The sequence below is a fragment of the Rhagoletis pomonella genome, unplaced genomic scaffold, assembly GCF_013731165.1.
Source record: "Rhagoletis pomonella isolate Grant_MI unplaced genomic scaffold, Rhpom_1.0 Rhpom_scaffold_00009, whole genome shotgun sequence".
Lineage (NCBI taxonomy): Eukaryota > Metazoa > Arthropoda > Insecta > Diptera > Tephritidae > Rhagoletis > Rhagoletis pomonella.
The window spans coordinates 12,832,914-12,853,636 of record NW_023458563.1 but is presented as its reverse complement, the minus strand read 5'-3'; the positions used below and the strand labels follow the sequence as shown (position 1 = coordinate 12,853,636).

Genomic DNA, 20,723 nt, shown 5'->3' with positions numbered 1-20,723 from the left:
AAGTTAAGGCCTAGTTCAACATTAAGCCAAGATTTTCAGTGTCAATTCGAAATTCTGAGTATGCCGTGTTTGTCTACTCGACTAGGCTCACGACTTGGCCAAACCTTAAAAAAGTTTATGAAAGTTTTTCTAATTTCGCCATGATCGCGTTGATTTTAAGTAAATTTTTTTATTATACGAATTTTCTACAATGCAAAAAAAATCCCACATACTTTGTATGGGAGAAAATCCGTGAAAAATTGCCATTAATCAACTTAAAACTCAAAAAATTTTTCGTGAAAATCTCCGTAAAAAATTGCCATTAATCAACTTAAAACTTAAAAAAATTTTCCTTGAAATTTTTAATAGATGACGAATTGCAGACTTTTTCTTAATTTTTGCACAAAGTTTAAAACTTAGATTCAAATGGTTAAAAATAAATGCAACATTAAATAAATGAAATGTCGTGCCCCTATTTATTTTTCCACCACTATACATGTGGATATTTGAATTTGATCTTAGTAACAGAGCTTTTTTATTTTTATGTTACAGATTTGCCATATTTTTGCAATTTTTGTATCCTTTAGCATAACAAATTGAACCATTTGAACCGAACCGAACCGCAGTTCAGCGATACTCATGAACCGGTTCTTGTACCGGTACAAGCTTTTTCTAGAGCTGAAATTAGTCAAGCACGTAAACCTACCGGTACGTAAACCCGAGTCAGCTGACACGATCTGTCTTACCAGAAGGCCATGTAAATGAAAACTCAACACCGCAGAATTCTTCTGTAGTTGTAGCCCGTAGCGCAGAAATCTGCGGAATTTAGATTTTTCCGTGTCGGCTGATTTCTTCCGTCTATAGATGGTTGCCACTTCGTCAGTTTTGCAGGTGGTAAAAAAGTTATAATTTCCTATTCAAAATACGTTTAAAATATTTGAAATTTACTATTGAATAAGGCTTGTTGTTGAAAACTAAGTAGTTTATATTTAGCTACGATCTATTATAGCACGAAAAATTGTAGTTGAAAAGATAAGTTTATGAAAAGGCATTGATAGTGGCAACACTGTAGTAAGCAACACTGAGGGCTCCAGTAATCGGCAAAATTCTACAGACTGCGTTTAAGTATACGTTCTGCGTTCTTGACTAATTTCAGCTTTAGTGGTTCGAACCACTGAACCGAACCGCCCCGATTTTTGAACTGGTTTGCAGCCCTGGTAATAGCACTAATGAGACGAATAAAAGAAGCACGAATGCGGTGTGGCAATAACGAAAGAGGAGGCGTTCTGTCTTAAATGTCTCAACTTTTTTATATTGTGTTAGAGTTTTCCTAATTTGGTCTCAAGTTGAGACATCTCTTATAAATTTACATTTACTGTTATTGGCAGATATTTTTGTGGAGAAGCCGCTATCTCTCATCCGTGTGAGTTGTTTTGACCACTGTTTGGATTCAATTTAGCAGTAAGTGAAATCGTGCTTTTGCAAATTTGGAATAGTATTTTTGCATTTCGTGAAATCCGTGCAACGTGCAAGATTTCGAGAATACCCCTATTGAATATACATAATTATATTGTCGTCTGAACTAAAGGTTTGTATCAATTAAATATAAGCAATAGGTCAACAGGAAGGAGATGCGGTGGAGATTTCCTTTCCTACTAGATTTGACCTAAACAAGGGTCAATGTGTGGGCGGCTTGTAGAACAAGCTAGGTGGACAAAAGTATTTACGGATCGTCTTGGGGTATATTAAAAATGCTGATTTCCGATATGCTATTCAGATTTGCTCTTGTGTTCGAATTATAACAAATTTTGCAAAATTTTGTTTTGCTGCAACTCAGATAGCTATATTTTTGCGTCACCATGGGAAAAATTTATTCATGCAAACGACTGTGGAAGCTCCGAACTCGCGCAAATTGGAAAAACATAGTATGGTATACTTTTGTTGACGCCTACTGCGTAAAAGGTGTTTTTTTTTAAGGAAACAAACAAGTGTTTTAAGTAATTTCGTTGTAAATCGAACAGCTGCCATCATATAATTACTAGGCACCCCCTGGGTTATAATAACTAGTCTGGCCGTTACTGTGGTAGAAGCCCCACAGCTATAAAATAATATTTGTGAGAAAGTTTCGATGCATCTCCGTTTGTTTTCAACAAAAATTTTCCACAGAAGCAGCGTAAAACTGTAGGCGGCCCCTCCAACTGTGTAACAAAATCAAGATGCACACCACAAACACTAAGCAAATGTGTAAGCACCAAAATATGTTTATACCCGAGCGCACTTGTGCACAAGGGTATATGTTCACATAACGGTTGTTTGTAATAGGCAAAACTAATGACAAATGTATACATAAATGATCAGTGACTGTCTGTGCGACCGTCCGTCTGTCCGTCTGTGCACATGACAACTTGAGTAAAAGTTGAGATATCTTAACGAAACTTGATACGTGTACTTACTTCAGGCGTAGGACGGATGGGCAAAATCGGACAATAACCACGCCTACCTGCCATATAACGGTAGCTTTCTGAAATACGAAAACTGCGATATTTTAGTAACTACTGAAGATTATTAACTCAAAATTGATATTTACAATAAGTTTTAGACGAAAAATAAGAATATTATAAATATTTGGAAAATCGGCGTAGCTACGCCCACTTATGATTACATGTGTATGTCTTGGTAACCGCTACACCAATTTCTTCCAAACTTGGCACAGTTATTGGCTTTGGTACAGCAAACCCAATGGCTGAAAATTTTTAAAATTGGACAATAACCACGCCCACATCCCATATAACGGTAATTTAGAGAACTACGAAATCTTCGATAAATCAGTAAATATTAAAGCTAATTTATTTAAAATTGATGCTTGCAATAATTCTTTACCATTCTTTGTGATAAAATTTTGGAAAATGGGCGCGGCACCGCCCACTTATGATCACATATATGTATTTCGGTAACCGTTCTACCAATTTGTACCAAACTCGGTATGGTTATTATGCTTTCCATACAAAAGCAAATCGTTGAAAATTATTGAAATCGGACTAAAATTACGGCCACTTTTAATATAACGGTAAATTTCAGAAATGTTTGAAACTTCGAAATATAAGGACGCTAATTTACTCAAAATTGATACTAGCAACAATCCCTTGAACAGAAGTAACATTATATGGAATTTTGGCCGGGTATTTAATGTTCGGCTCCGCCCGAACTTAGGCTTTCTTACTTGTTTTATATTACTGCTTCTATATGAGATTTTTCAATTCATATAGATCGACTTGAGACCAAATTATGAAAACTGCAATACACACCGTTGTGACGTTTAAACTATGTTCACATAACGGCATAAATTACTTTGTTTCGATCAAATTACTTCATATAAGTCAAGTACGTTCGTGGGGGCTAAAATAAGTGAACAATTTTTTTTTCTTCATTTGGTTCTTGATTTATGAGAAATTATCTCATTCCTATTTAATTTATTGACGGATTTTACAAAGCGAGATTACAAATGAGCCGCAAATTACGGTAATGTGAATATGATTTTAGGCACAAAACGGCAGGTCGTCCAATATTGTAGAGCTCTTCCTCTTTCATAATTGCCGTACCGCATTCGTGTTTTTATTTTATTCGTTCTATTTCATTGCACAATGTAGTAGGATTTATTCCGTTTGATTGGAAAATTACTATCACATTCTTATTTTCAATATTTTTTTATTGGTTACGCTCGATTCTACTTATTAATTAATAAAATACACTTGCGTATGAACATATGTCGATTTAAAATGTGATATGACGAGAATTCAGCAAAATTACAAATCACATTTTTCACATAGTTCCTCTATTTCTCCGTATCTCTACTCTACTTTTCTCTTTTTCGTGCGCTCTTCTTTTCTCTCTTTGTGCACATAATTTATGCTTAAATACAATGAACATACATGTGTAGGAAACTAGTTTTTGTAAATTGCGAGCGGTGTAACTTTCAAAAATTTATAGTATATAATAAAATATTTTAAAATTGAATATCAAGCCAACGTATCGGGGCACATTAAATATGTAGGTATTTTGTTGTTGATTTCGTACTCTAAAAGGTAAATAAAATCTGACGTTTAAGAGTAAAATGTAAACAAAAATGACAATTCATGGTCCACTTCGAATGCAAAAAATCAATATTGCAACCCTGCTGCTCAACCTATTCACTGTGCCTTGCATCATATATAAAAAATCAGAGCTGACGAAGTTCAACTTCCTATAAATACAAATGTTGAAATACAAAAAAAAGTTAAAATAATTTTGTTGAAGATTTTCTCCAATTTCTATCTACCCAAAGGAAATGGACTTATAGAAAATGTTTACTTATAAAACTAAACCTAAATATATTTGGTTATCTGACAATGTATCGATGAAGCTAGCGCTAAAGCTAAAGTACAACTTCGGTGTGCTTGTGATAATATTCCAATAGCGTTTATTGTTTGAAATCTAAGTTGAAATCGTAAGAACACAAATTACAAGTATTCAGTTGTCTCAACAAATCGATCGGAATATGACTTACGAAGGCAAACGTATCATAATTTGTTTGAAGTCACGGTAGATTTGAAGGTCACAATAGTGTTCGAATTGTATTGTATTTGTATTGAATCGCATTTTTTTTTAGAAAAAATGGCGCCTGCAGCACCGTACACGTGAGAGAAGTGGAACTTCTTAAAAAGAACGTAAGCAACATGTACTCATGAAATCTTATGTGTAAACATCTGTGTACGGCACGGCAAAGCATTAGGCGATTGAGCTACATGCATATGTAGGTTAGGTTAGAATTTAAACAATTTCATTTCATTTTATTCATTTTGCTATTTATAATTTATTTTTTAATTTTAAATTTTAGTTAAAAATCCGGTAGCACCACCTTATATGAATTCGCCTTTTATAGCATCCTTAGGACTGGGTTTTAATGGAAATAACCGAACGGAGTGAACCAAGGCGAATTAATATAAGGTGGTGTTGTTAGATCAGCGGATTGCTTCACTTTACATGTATTTTGTTTTTCCTTTCACACCCATCAAAAGCAAAAAACAAAATACATGTAAACTTTGGGGCGAATTGCGATTTTGACATAACACCCGTAATACAGAATACATGGAATTGTTGTTTTTGTATTCTTGCTATCACCTTTTACAAATTCGCCTTGGAGTAAACTGTCACTCATCTATTGTATCTGTTTCCAACTGGTGGACCGTGGAAGGGTTACAATTGGGTCGCGAATCAACCCGAAAACTATCAGAAACAAATAAGTTAACCGTCAGAAAAGATAAGAAAAATATTTTCATTCACTCCTGACATTGACGTGTTAGTTCAATTTATACAGTCCCAAAAATTTCATTAATACTTTGTTCTTACTTAAAAACAGAAATTTTATATGTTGATAGATTGTGATAACAATTTTCTCAACTGTAAACACTTTTGACAGTCAATTTTAAACACAAACAAATTGATATATTCGCGAAAGTGGGGGAAAAAATAGTAAAACTACGTTTTTAGTTTTTCTCTCTGTCGTCAGAACTTTTCTTAAAAGGAACTTCGGAATTTCAAAAATATAATTAATTCAAAAAGTTATTTAAAAAACTCAGTGCAATGTAGAATAACAAAGTGGGTATCATGTAAAAGAGAAAATTCTGTAAAATTAAAAAAGTTCGGTGCATAAGGACGATTAGCTACTGAAAAATTCCTTTTAAAATTTTATTCTTGAATATCCTCGAAAGAATGGCAATAAGTATTTTGGAAATTTTATGTTAAGGACTAATAAACAGACGACCACATCCGCGAATTTCGCTCTTCCAACTTCATTAACTTAAAAAAATAATCCATCATCTAAGGCGAATTTATATATTCATGTGGTACCAAGAGTATAAAAATATAAATTTACCCTAACAAGTTATAGATACTCACAATGACATGAATTAAAACAAACACAATATTTTGACATTAAATTAACAGAGGCGAGAATCTAAACTGTCCGGTAACACAACCTTGTTTGAATTCGCCATGCTATCATCCTCACATATGTGTGTATGTTCATCATAGTATATTAACGCAAAGCGAATTCATATAAGTTGATAGCGCCAGCACAAATCTACACTAACAAATTATATGCACAAGGGCCGTCGAAAAAAAATCTGGGTCCGGGGGTAAATATGTGCAAAAGTTGTAACAAAATTATAACATCCTCCGTATTTAATGCATATTTTTAGTTTAAATGCAATTATAAATTTTAGTGCTTTAATTGCCACTTTCATAAAATTCTATAACAAAATATTTTTTCTGGACCATGTTTACTACAGGTTCTGTTAACTAGCACTACATAGTAACCACAAGTAGTTTTTGTAACTTTAGATTAATTTTTTACATGCAGTTTCTGCTAAAAATTCCGAGTGTTGATGCTTTCTCTCAAATGGGTTTCTTTGTAAAAAAACTTAAATGAACATATTGAAGTTTAGAAAGTTACATTTAGCCGAATTGCTTCAAATTCTTTATTTTTCTTTTGACTTTTATTATTCTGAGCATAAATACCTATTATTTGTTTTTGGCAAGTTTTTTTGAAACCTTTTTTGTGCAGAAAATATTAGGTAATTTTATTTAGTTTATACAAGGCATTCATAACTAGCAAGTTTAAGATTTGCATGCAGTATTGACAAATCCCAAAAAGGCCCCGAAAAATAAAATACGAAGGAACCCGAAAAGTCTCTAACCAATACTGAATGATTCTGAACAAATCCCGAAAAATGGCCCTTATTATGAGTTGCATTCGGTTTTCGATCTTCGCTATCGAAGATCGAAAGTGAAATTCGTATTATGAGCTATGCGAGCGTGTCGAAATTTTCGTTGAGTATCGAATTTTCTGTCGACCAGAATTTTGCTTTCGTTGGTGTAGCGAAGTGTTAGAAAATTGTGAAAAATTTATGATTTTACATTTGTTTTCTTACTTTTTGGCGGCTAGGCACTAATTTTAAATTTTTTTTTATTAATTTTATGCAGTGCTAACGTCGTGAATACTAAACACAAGCTCGAAGGGCTGATTTTACTTTTGAATGAAAATCCCAATACTCTCATGGCACGATCTCTGGGAACAAAATCATAGAACTGTTTATAGTTTTAAAATATTTTTTTAATAGATTTGGACCACAAAATTTCTTAAACATATTGTTTGTCAAAATATATTCGAAAGACTACACTTAATCTCTCTCAAACTTTTTCTGCTCCCGGCAAGTTTTCTAAGCTCTCATCCTCTGACGAATCATTGAACCAGAACTCCGTTGTACTAATTCTTACCACGTTTTTATAAACTCGCTTTCTCTTTTATTTCACTTTAATTTGCACAAATTTACATATGTACATATGTATAAGCACATTATTTAGTTTGCCTCGATTTGTAAACAAAGCTTCTCAGCGGTGAATACTATTGTGAACAACCTAAACGAGCGAAATTCACAATAGCGCTATTCTTCATCGACTGAGCGCCATAATACCAAATGAAAATTCGTTCGATCAGCACTTTCGACCACAGTCGAAGATCGAATGCAACTCAAATCCATAAAAGTCTCGAAAGCTTCCCGAAAGGTACCGATAAATAAAAGACAAAGAATCCAGAAAAATTTTCAAACTCCTGTAAAGGTCCTGCAAAAATCCTGAAAGGTAATTCGAAGAATCCCAAAAAATCCTGAACGATCCCAAAAATACCCGGAAGAATCCGGAAAGATCCCGAAAAGTTGAACACAAATAATATAAACATTTTTAAAAAATCTTGGAAAGCCTCAAAAAATCAGGCAAAATAAAACAGGAGAATACCTAGAATTCCGAGAATTTCCTGACGGTCCCGAAAAAAATCCCGAGAGAATCTTGAAAAAAAAAGTTTCGGAAAAAACCTCACGAAGTATTTCAGCATTTCATCAAATCTAAAATATATAAAGCAAAATTTTCCGGTTAAGTACTTTCTGCTAAAAATTTTATGCAAACCTTGCTTTTTGTTTTTAACTAAAAAAAAAAACAAAGCGAAAAAGAATATTTCTTACTCAAATTAATATCTGTGGTCATAAGCAATAACCGCCTAAGTCGAAAAATCAGAATACGAGAAAAAACGTTTTAAACATTTGGATTGTTAACCGTATGGGCAAACCAAAATATATTTGTATAACTTTTTAAATAGCCTAGCTGGCGAGATGGGGATTTCACATACACATGGATTAGTAATTGCAGAATACCATGACATATATAACTCAATTCTTTCTTAAGTCGACTTAGGCGGTTATTGCTTATGACTACAGATATAAGTAAGTTTTTTATGTAATTTGGAACATATAATTCTACTACTACAATGAGAAAGAATTCTATATTTTTTGGGTTTCCAAATTAAAAAAAAAACTTTTATTTACTGTCTCTACTAACAGGTCCATTCTGCATGTTACCGAAGGTTTTGTAACCGGAAAATTGTATTACCAAAAAAATGTTACCAGTTCTTGTTACCGCGATTCTAGGTACGTTGGTAATGCAGTTAAAATATTCAGCAATTCAGCTAATTCTTCATTGCATATTCTGGCATAATTCTGGCATTGCATATTTCAGGGGGCAATACTTTGTTACCAGCTTATGAGATGGTAACGAAATTTACCAGTTACAAGAGTAAACAGAATGCGAAAAGGGTTTAAAAATTGAGACGAACTTTATTTACCGATAAAAAAATTTTTGTTACCAGCGCAGAGTAGACCTGTAAGAAGAGAATCGACAGACCGCCAGACCCACACACTTTGCTTCTCTAATTCCGTAGCCCTCGCTTTTAACCGATGATGTCGATGTCGTGGCATATGCCAGCAATTGTATTCACTTGTAAAGAATTGTGCGTGATCGGTTCACTTCTGCGGCTCTTTTATCTTCTCCAACATCAGACTAAAAAAATCACACGAAAGGGAGCTCGGAATGATCCTTCCCGTTTCTAACGGAGCTGGTGGTATTGCTCAACGTCATTTTACACAGCCGTTTCGCAATGATATGAAATTCAGACTTTGCGGCATAAACACAACTTTCGTGCTATCGAAAGCGGCTTTGAAATCAATAAATAAATAGTGCGTGTCGATCCTATTCTCGCCAGTCTTTTCCAAGGTTTGGCTTATTGTGAATACCTTGTGTATGGTGGATTTGCCAGGCATAAAGCTACACTTATAAGGCCTAATCAGTTTGGTGACGGTGGGTCTAGTCTTTCACAAAATACGCTCGATAAGACTTTATAATAGGCAATACCCAGAAGGTTGATCCCGCGGTAGTTGGTGCGTATGGCAGGGTCGCCTTTTTTGTGGATTGCACAGAGCACACTCTAATTCCAGTCGTCGGGTATGCGTTCATCTGACCATATTCTGCATACGAATTGAGACGTCCACCATATCAGCTACTTGCCGCCGTACTTGAATAGCTCTGCTGGCAGGCTCAGCTCCAACACCTTGTTTTTCAGCCGCGTAATTGCTATTCGTACCTCGTCATAGTCAGACGGTGGAACGTCGCCTCCGTCATCATCGGGTCCGTCCTCTGCACAACTATCGTGCTGCTACCATTCAGTACATAGGAAAAGTTTTCGCGTAGGTTCCGGACATCGGTAACTATGTCGCCATGGCTGTTCTTGCAGGAGTTCGCCCTGGTCCTGAAATGTTCTTCCCACTCCCTTATTTCGGCTTATCTCTTCTTATTACAGCTAATACATATTTCTCATTTCCCTCTTCAGCCCCGAATGGCTCGTGTGGCGCCCGATCGCACCGTGGCCCTGTCGGCGGCATCTGTTTTCTGCAGCTTCGTGACATTCCTCGTTGTACCAGTTTCTTTCCGGATCTCTGACTACTTCTTCGGCGGCTGTACTTAATGAGCGGGAAATATGGTTTCACTGCTCGCATATGTCGGTTTGTTGAAAAGTGCTCTCTAGGAGCAAGTGTGAGAGCCCTGCGACGAATATATAGGCCGTCTGCCGTGATTGCAGCTTTTCGACGTTGAGCCTTCCTTCAGTTGTTGGCCGCCCATTTTTTGCTGCACAGAGGCGGGTATCTTAGATGCAACAAGAAAGTGGTCGGAGTCGATGTTTGGCCCTTCGAGTGTACGTAAGTATAAGTCTCTGGACGCGTGCCTTCACTCTATCACAACGTGATCGATTTGGTTTCTCGATTTCCGATCTGTAGACGCCAAGCACGCCCATAAAAAAGATCCTTAAATGCTTCGTTCTCGAATGCTTAAACCGAGCTCAGACTGAGAGCGTAAACACGATAAGGCCGCTGTCTTTGGGATGTTTGTAAGCATGCGTCCGATTTCTAATTAATTGGCATCTACAAAACGGAGCGCTTAAATGAAGCCATAGTTGCGTACAAGCGCATACATCTCTGTATACGTCCTCAAAGTCATACACGACTAAATTTACGACTGGGATAGTCTCTCCTGTGCGCGTGTACACGTACATGACTTCTAAAAACCACTTTGACAAGTGCTTTTGAGTGTGTTAGCGAAAATAAAAACGCCACTTGAATGTGTTGGAGTATGCGTAAAAAATAGTCTTAATAATTATTGAGGAGAATCTTTCAAATCGCTTTAATTTTAATTTTTAGATAATTTAACCCCAAAGAGTTTATTTTGAAATAATTTTTAAATTCGACATTTTATGAGCAAAAAAAATGGAATGTAATGATTTTTTAAGCATAGGTCGAGAACATACAACCCTACTAAACTATTTTTTTTTTCGTGTTAAAAATTTTAAACTTATCATGAATACAATGTGGTTGTTCGCGCTTGCCTAGTTATCAGGTTATCTGGTTAAAAATAATTTTTCTGCAGTGCATTTTGCTGTTGTAAAACAACAGATAAGCTGATAACCAGGCAAGCGAGAACAACTACAATTTTTTATAAATAAATGGAAATTTAAACAACTTCTCCGCCGCCTCTCAAAGAAATTATAATACCATGCGGAAATTATATAATCAAGTGGAAAGCATCCTCTCTGAAAAAACATGTGAACGGATAATAGTGTTTATTTACGATCATTACTTTAGTGCAGAGATGCTCAACAAACTATATGAATCGATTTCGTTTTGTTGATGCGCAAAAATAACTTTTCAAAATAATTCCTCATAACTCAATCGTTAACGCTGAAACGAAGTAAATTATCAATCGTTAATACCGAAACAAAATAAATCAACGAAAAGTTGTTGTTGTATGCCATTGCCAGCTCACTATTAACACCTAGCAACTAAATGCATGCTACAACTTCAGCATTAACGATTGAATTTCTTTTCGTTAAAAACCAAAATAGAATTATTTTGGTAATTACCTAAACGATAAAAAACTGAATCGTTTCAACAGAAACGATTGCTTTTTTTGGTAAACGCTAAAATTAACGTTACAATTCATCCTTGCTAGTGCGAGCTTACACTCTTCTTATTCATACGTAGGTATGTATGCTTTTCCAAATTAAACGCAATAAGATTCTGGCGATAGCCTTCGAATTGGCTAAAATTTGGCACACATCCCAATTTCATACTAAACTGACAGAAATGGACTTCAATTTTTTTCTTAAAATTTATGGGCTTGTCTAACATCGATAAAAAAGCCAAGTTGTGTCAGCGAAATTCCTTAAAGTTCATTTTTTTTTGTTCCAATGACAAAAATGAGTTATCATTGCCGGTGGTTTTTAATTTTTATTTTGACCATACCATATTGAATAAAAAGACTAAACAATTTCCTTTCCAATAACATTTCTTCCGAGGTGCAGCCTAAAGGTCTTAGAGGTTATGTATTTTTGAAGTTACTCCAAAAAAACAAAAGCACAAAAATGTGTCTCGTTCGAGTTCCAATGTAAATGAATTAGTCAAGGAAAATAAATATCTCGGTGGGCCCAATAAGGCCGATTTGTAAAAGGTCGATTTTAGCTACTTTTGGAACATAAATTTCTTCTCAATAAAAAATTCGTGACTTAAATGACTTTAGCAAGAAAAGTAAAAATTTGTCAAAGATGGTATGAATTCGTTACTTCTCATCCTGGAAAGAAATTTGTTAAACCTTTTGATTGAATATGGTCGAAATTTTCAAATTTTTCAAATAAATTTAGGCGAATAGAACTTCATTTGAGCCAAAAAGCACCTGGAAATTCTAACGGTTTCATGACCCACTAAAAATAGCCTGGAGGTAAAAAAATTAAAGCAACCATAAAATAATCGAGATAACAAACCCAGCTGGGTTTTACTTTTGAATAGTTGTACTTTTAGAAATTAAAAAAAAAAAGAAACCAGATCGTTTTGGGCTGTGTTATCAAAACGAATGCGAATGTAAATTTTTTTAACTGGAAACTGCTTTTTCCAATGAAATTTCCTGTTCCCGAAAGGCTATTTCAGCGTTCTTTGGGTACTACAAAGTAGAATTATTAAAAAACTGGGCATTGGTAGACCGACAGTGTCCTTTTCTGGAAGAATGTGGGTGGTCGCAATTGCCCTTAATATCCCGTTTTTCAGACACTCATATGAGTTGAATACTCGTTCAAAAAATTATAAGTTAAAAATTTGTATTGTGTATGAGAAGGTTTAAAGCAGAACTTATAACAACAAAACGGTGGAAATTTTAATTTAATATTGAAGAGGTGTACTTGCCCTCGAAATTCATGTGCAGACGTTACTCAAAATAGAAGCGATGGTCTTCAAAGTCAAGAGATGTCTGCAAATTTTGATGCATGGAGAAACCATTATATAATAATACGTTGAAGAGAAAATAACGAACTTAACAAAATGTATATTTTATAATAAATGAAATGAAATGAAATGTATAACAAAAGTAAACTAACTTCAAAATTATTGTATATGTTCGTCGCGGACGTTACTACTTTTGCCGTAAAGAAAATTAATTTTTTCAAATCAATATTGTTGCATTTTATTTAACAGTAGATATAGTACCAAGAATAAGGCTTATAAGAGATTTGTTTCAAGAAGTAAGATTGGCAAATCACGTTTCTTAAATAAGTGTAAAAACAATGAACTAAATATATATTGTATAGTGGTATACTTTTATTAATACATTAATTTATTAAATGCATTTTTCCGATATCGGTTGACCATTTCTCGGATTTGCCCATATTTGAGTCTTAAGTTGCCTGGTTGTCAGAGAAGATGAAGGCCTCTTTCCTCTCTGAAGGTCTTTGAGCAAGGGTCCGTTCTGCCTCCTGCATGATATACACTGCAGGTGATGCGCAAGGCCTTGCCCGCGTGCAGGCATTTTTTTCAACTTTCTATACACTTTGTATAGACTCATGCAGAATAAAAGCTCATCATGCATGTGGCTAGTGTCTAGACTCAGTTCAGGAGAAAACTTTTTAGCCCTCCCATATGCCATTAGGTATGTGGTAAGATCTCCTGTACCTATCTCATTGGTGGATCTCCCTATACAGTAGGCGTGCGGGGCCGTTATATCCGCGGTTGGGTTGGTAGAGTGTCTGATGTGGGTTTCCAAAATTCTCTTTCGTGTTTTATTAGAAATTGTTTAAGGTTTATTGGCCTAAAGTTTTTGGTTTAATATGAGAGCATTAGGATATACCAGGGCTTCCCGCAGCTGTTAAAGAGGGATTTTAACCAATCAATAACCAAAGGTATAACGTTTATTTTTTACGTTTTCTGGTAACTGTTATGCAGAAGAACTATGTATGTTTTCCGTCGCCGATAAGAGTTATTTCCCAATGTTTATTTTTTACGCTGCTTGATAACAGTTATTTCTCAACTTTTATTTTTACGTTATCTGATAACAGTTTTTTCCCTCCTCCTCTTTTATTTTCATCATCTTTGTCTTCTTCTCCATCTCCGTGTTCGTCAATATTCTTATCTTACAACATAGCAATAACTGTTATCAAACAACTTAAAAAATAAACCTTGGGTTATAACAGTTATCGGCGAAATACAAAATTTTTCATCTAATAACTGTTACGAAACAACGTTTTCGTTAAATTTCAGAATTCTGGCAACGTTTTAATTTTGTAAATTCGAGATAACATAGATAGCTATTTCTGGTCCCCGTTATAGATTTTTATCTTATCGATCAAAAATAATGTTTATTTTATGATCTTTAACCGACAATAAGTTTTCATTAAAAAACGGCCTCAAGATCAATAAAAATTGTTGAATATAATTTTTAACCGACTACAAAGAAGGAGGAGGTTATCCATTCTTTGGAATATTTTTTATTTTTTTTTTATATATTGTATCGCATAACGTTGGAGCACGTTAACCGATTTCTATAATTGTTTATTTTTATTAAGGAAAGGTCGTACCTCAGGGGTGGTCCCATATTAAGTTGGTTTAGATCCGATTATTGGGTAATGAGAAATTAAGGCAATCTCACATTTTTATCTGAGAACTGAAGTCGGTTTTGTTTTTTTTTTTTGCTTAAAGATCACTTGTTATTTTTTCGCTCAAATAATAACTATTATTAAGTTTTATTTTTCCACTTAAATATCGTCGCTGGAATAAAGAAACAGTGTAAATGCCATATACACTATTATTCGATAATCGTACCATTGGATAGACAATCCTTTAGTCTATTAGCAAAATCTTTAGTTTTCTTAAATATCTTTTTGGATCACGAACTTATTCGCGAAAAACGAGATTTTATAATAACAGTGTAGGTACGATAATTGTTTACAAATAGTGTATGGCGCACTTGGACTATTATTAAGAAAATCCCAAAGAAATTCTTATAAATTAAAATAACGTTACGAGTATTTTACTTCATTATATTGCTGCTAACTTTCACAGCCAGCTTCAAAATTTGAATAATAAAATAGTGTAATCTCGACATACATCAATTAATTTTTCTGAGTTTGCAACCAATATAAAATAGTGTACAATGATTTCATATAAAAATGTTGAAAGATAAAATAGTGTATAAGCAGATGCTTTCTAGGTAAGCATGGTACAGAATTTTTTGTGAATTAACAGCTAAGGAATCAATAAAAAGTGTGGTGTATTTAAAGTATGAATATTTTGAATAAGAAGCGCACAATTAAAGTTTAGATTTGGCCGATTGGATTATAAAAACTTCTAATTCTAAAACTATACTTTTCGTGTTACATTACTTCATTATTCCAGCGACGAAATAATGATTGTTTATAAAATTTAAAAGGCCATGCAATTTTGACCTGAAAATTTTGGGACTTATTTCTTTTATTAGAGTGTCACCACCTCTGAAAAGGATGCGACGCAAATCACGCTGGTATAGTTTTTGAGTTTTTTGAATGATAATTATTCTTAAGTGAAAAAATTTAACTCAATAATAATGGTTACACAGGTTTACAAAAAAAAAGTGTATGCATATTAAACCAAACCTATATATCCCTATGTTATTCGACACGCTAAATGCGAACCCGAAGTCCGTCAGTCTCCACCACGTCTGGTTCGTGGTCAGTTGAAGGTCAAGTATGGAAAAATTCATTGAATAAACCTGAAAATTCATATCGTCGCCTTAGAGTGTAAACCTGCTAACGACCAAAAAACATATTTTACTGTAGAGGCAAAAAACTAAATATATCTTTAACTCTTAGTCTAAGGGGCAAATCCTACATATAATTTGCTAATCGCGTGACGTTCTATGGCCTTAATCCAGAACGAATGAAAAAATTCGTTTTTATGGTTTTATTGGCGAATTTCTTACTTAGCAGGTTTAAGTTTTTGTATCTTCAAAATTGAAGTGGATTTAGCAGGTTTTTTGTATGAATAAAATTGTTTCTATTTTATTTTTTGTGATTACGAGCTCAATTTAAATGTTAATTCAAATAGTATTCCATAGATAAAAACAATTATATATATAAAAAAATACAACAGATTTATTCTTCCGTTTATTGCAACAAAAATAGGCAGTTTATAAAACATAGATTAGTAACTATACGTGAAGTATTCTTCTCTCAAATTAATAGTACAAAGACCACATATAAGATAATTTAAGTAGGAGCTCAATAATGCCAGAAAGTATGATACATATTATTCAATCATGAGGTAAATTGTTATAGTAGGCGTGGTAATCTTCAGGAAGTAATCGTTTGAAATACTGGAGAAGTCATACTTTCTGCGAGCAATCGTACGCCTACTCTCGTATAAATTCGGAAGGTGAGAAAACGGCAAGGAAACAGCTACTGGGGATTTTCTTTGCGGTATTACTTCCCATTCGTTGGAGAATCTTAGTTTGAAATGTATGTCGCCACTTGGTGTATACCGTAGGGTACGTATATCAGTTACTTTAGCAGCACCTTTGCCGCGACCGGGACGAGTTCTATTAAAGAATTGAACTGTGTTAAAACTTTTAGAGAACGTGTAACTAAGATAAGTTACGTCATATGGTTTTGAATTTTTTCTAGCTGATCTTCATACTTTAATGTATTCTGCAGGAACATGGATATCTATTTTCTTAAGTGCTCGTTCGATAGTGGAATGGATACAATCAGCTTCCATTTAGGTATGGCCTACTTCAAGAACCTTTTGCTCAATAATGATATTGTTATTTATAGCTGTGGATAACAAAGCATTAGCCATAATAGAGTTTCGGTTTTGATATGTGCATTCGTCGCTATAAAAAATTACTGCAATTGGCTCCCCGGAACTATTATTTGGTACTACATTTTTTTCTATCAAATCTACCCACACGCTGGAAAACTCTTCTGCATTTAATCTTCCTTCTGTTTCGTTCAACAAGTAAAAATAATTTCCTTGAGATATAAAAAATTAAAGCCTATTTGCTGGCTATTACCTTGGCTTAAACGCATAAAGTAATACTCTAAGTTAGAACAATACTCGAGCGACAGAAGCACAATAAGTTGGATTTAGCAGTTGAATTTGAACTGATTGTACTTAGCAGCTTTACTCATCAAACAATTTTTGACAATTATATTTTTATATTGACATATTTTTTTGCTTGCCAACTGCGGAATCACCTACTCCTTCGAACTGCATCAAAAGGTCAATTTTGCCAAAAAAAAGGATTTAGCAGGTTTACACTCTAAGCCGACGATATACATAAGGTCTTAATTCCCTGAACCCGAATCCGAGGTCCGTTAACCACCATAATGTCAGCTTCGAGGTCATTTGAAGGTCAAATAGGACATAAAATTTATTCAATAAAATTAAAAATTAAAAAAATTGTTTTTGTTGCCACTGAAACCGAGTATGGAGGTCCCTTGATTCCTCAAGGTCATCTGGAGATCATGCTAAGGTAATGAATTTTATTGAATTTTCAGGTTTATTCAATGAATTTTTCCCTACCTGACCTTCAAATGACCACGAACCTGACGTGGTGGAGACTAACGGACCTCGGATTCCGCATTCAGCATGTCGAATAACATAGGGATATATAGGTTTGGTTTAATATGCATACACTTTTTTTTTGTAAACCTGTGTTATCTTTGAGCAAAAAAAAATCATAAAATAATCATTATTTTTGATCGAAAAAATAAAAATCAAGTGATAATAATTTCTTTTGAACGAAAAAAAAATCAACTCAAATATTAATTACTATTTTTTATCTTTACTGGTTAAACTCGAAAAATAAAAATTATTGTAAATTGTAGTAGGACGTACGAACACAAATACGTGCATATAGTTAAAATTATTTTACGATTGCAACTTGTTGTTTTTTGGTTAAAATTTAAAAAATAATGATTATTTTCCATTCCTGGTTTTAACCATCCTTCAATACGTTTCTTCAAGATATGTTGTAGGTGGGCCGGGTAAATAGCATCAGCAGGGAACGGATTTTTAGGACCTAAAAACCTATAAAAAAGGCAAAATAAAATAACGAAATACTCTGGAAAAGGCAAAATAAAATAGCGAAAAAGGCAGGAAAAGGCACTAGGTATTTCAAAAAAGGCAAAAAAAGGCAAACCAAAATAGCGAAAAAGGCAGGAAAAGGCACTAGGTATTGCAAAAAAATCAAAATAAGGCACTAAAAAAAGACCGAAAATACAAAGAACAATCAAAAAATATATTTATTTTAGAAATGTTTATATTACAAGTAAAAAGAGAAAAACTATGAACTAGTTTCATTATATGAAAAATTTGTACTTTGAATCTTTGACTATTTTATCCTTTCGAGTTTCAAACTCATAAAACTTTAATCTGTATAGTTGCAGTAACATTGAATCACAAGATGCATTTTGAAGTTTTCTGGCAGCATTTTCATACGATTTTCGCGAAGAAAATCCTTGAATGTATTAAATGTTCGCTCGACGCAAGTTGATACAAGAGGAGCCCAATTTAAATATGGAACGTTTGAAATGTTCATATTATCACGAATAAGGGCGTTTTCTCCGCCCTATACAATTTTATCCACACCCCTTATGGTCTCCAAGCCTACGTTAGCTGAGAAAACGGCTTTGAATTTTTCCAACACCAATTTGGCAAGAGGTCCCTGCGCTTCTATAAGCCGCATGGGCATGTGTGTATTTTGTATTCTTTAAAAAAAAAATTTTAAATGCTATAATCACTTTTTTAAAGGTAGAAAATGCAAAAAATGGCAAATATCTTAAAAAAGGCAAAAAAAAGGCAAATATCTTAAAAAAAGGCAACATCAAATGTGTATATATGGAATCAGGGAAAGCTAAATCGTGGACATTCTTAATCGGATATGCTCTATTTCTTTAGCAGAAAAAAGGCAATTTCCATAAAATCCGTTCCCTGATCATCAGCTTCAAGAGATTTATAGAATTTGAAAGTAGATTCAGCCCATCCAGTTTTGCTATCACTTATAATTTTTTTAATAAAATATGATGTAGCTCCCGTAGATTAGATTCATGCCATGTATGTATGTACATATCGCTCGTTTGATAGAAAAACTTCGTAATCAAACACATATAGTTTACGATTTCTCATATTTAGTTATGATCATGGGGAAAAACTTGACTCAAAACTCTAAAGCCGTTTAGCTCACATTTTTTGAGTTATAACATTCTTCCAAATAATTAGCGACACGTACTTCGAATACAGTGGATATAACTGGTTTGATATACATATAGTCAATCAATAAAGTTTAGGTACATCGATTACGGGCAGCTTTTGTTTTAATTATTTTAATTTTCACAATTTTTTTTATAAAAATATGGTTAATTTTACGACCAAGACTCCAAAAATCCGAGCTCCGAACCTTGTGCAAAATTAAAGAAAATTCTGCAAATTTAAATCAAAATATTACACTTTTTAATTACAATCTTTAGAAAAAACTGAGTATGCAGTTTTCTAGCCCATTCAGTTTTAGTATAACAATATGCAAGTCTGAAGTAGCTAGGACTTATCAATGATTTTTGGCAAATTTTTTTATATGGAGAAAATGAGCGACACCTTCAACAAAAAAAATTTGTCAAAAATCAATGGTAAGTCCTAGCTACCTCAGACTCGCACTTTGAATGGTCTAAAAAACTGCATAATTCACTTTTTTCAAAATATTGTAATTAAAAAGTGCAATATTTTAATGAAAATTTGCAGAATTATCTTTAATTTTGCATAAGGTTTGCTCTGATTTTTGAGGTTTATATTGTAGAATTAACCATATCTTTATAAAAAAATTGCGAAAAATAAAGTAATTAAAAAACAGTTGCCCGTATTGCAAAAAAATCGCTGTTCCTGAATTTAATTGATTGACTGTAAAAAATTAATTTACAGCTGAACTAACGTTCTCGTAGATACTGGAATATTTCCATATATTTAAGAGTTACTTTGACATGATACGACGTTTCTAAAGACTTATGGTATATATTTTTATTTCATTCGGTTATTTATAATACTAGTTTTATAAATTCACGGTTATGGTTATTATATTTTTCCAACCAAATTTATAGTTACAAACTGGTATACTATACATCTTTCGCTCACATACTCCTTTTTAATTACATGTATTTTTGTGTAGCTTATGTCAGGGTATGTTCACTTTTCCCCATAACTCCCACGCCTCTTTTTTTACGTTAAAGACATTAATCAATATAACACCACAAACAAATTCAGCCTTTTCATACCCTATATTCCCATAGGTGTATGCCATTGTTTAGTAAAGGCTTAGCAGTACTTTAACAGCTCTTAGTTGTATATATACAAACCAAATTACCATTATACAATTGAAACATCATCTATGCATATTATGAAATCTGTTTTTGTTTTATTATATTTTCCAAAACTATATATTTATATATTTACGATATATAATTGCTAAATAGCTCTAATACAATACTTTCATTTCTCATTTTTTTAAATGCTTTAAAACCACACTCCGATTGACTGATTGATTGATTGAATGGTTGACTGACCAAAACCCTCAAAAAACCAAAACAATAATAATAATAAAAAAACAAAAACCAAAAAATACTTTGATCAAAACATTTTAAATCATCTTATATCTAAAAACTCAACGAAAAAAATATATGTCTATACATATGATATATATATATATATATATGCGTATATATATGATATATATATATGTATGTGTATAAATATGATATATATATGTATGTGTATATATATATATGATATATGATACATATTTATATACGACAATGGAAAACCCGTTAACAAACCCGAAACAAAAACCGGAAACTTTGCATTTGATAATCAAATGTTATAAACCTCCAAAAAACAATTTGAAAACCACATATGTATTTTAACTCTCTCAACAGATTTCAGTACCGGTAAGAAAAGTGTTTTTTATTCGTTTTTTTTTTACATTAGGCG

At 33.4% G+C, this 20,723-nt stretch overlaps 1 protein-coding gene across 11 annotated transcripts in view; it reads left to right on the top strand.

The window, feature by feature from the left end:
• Positions 1-20,723, top strand: part of LOC118745572 (putative nuclease HARBI1) — a 754,224-nt gene that overhangs the window by 16,557 nt on the left and 716,944 nt on the right. For 3 of the 11 annotated variants that reach the window (XR_004993647.1, XR_004993653.1, XM_036479060.1), the window contains exon 2: positions 20,669-20,680. The exons of the other annotated variants lie outside the window; for them this stretch is intronic. Coding sequence is in view for 1 of the 3 variants with exons in the window: in XM_036479060.1 (XP_036334953.1) it covers positions 20,669-20,680 (12 nt within the window). In the remaining 2 variants the exon portion in view is untranslated. The remainder of the gene's footprint in view (positions 1-20,668; positions 20,681-20,723) is intronic. 11 annotated transcript variants of the gene reach the window in all.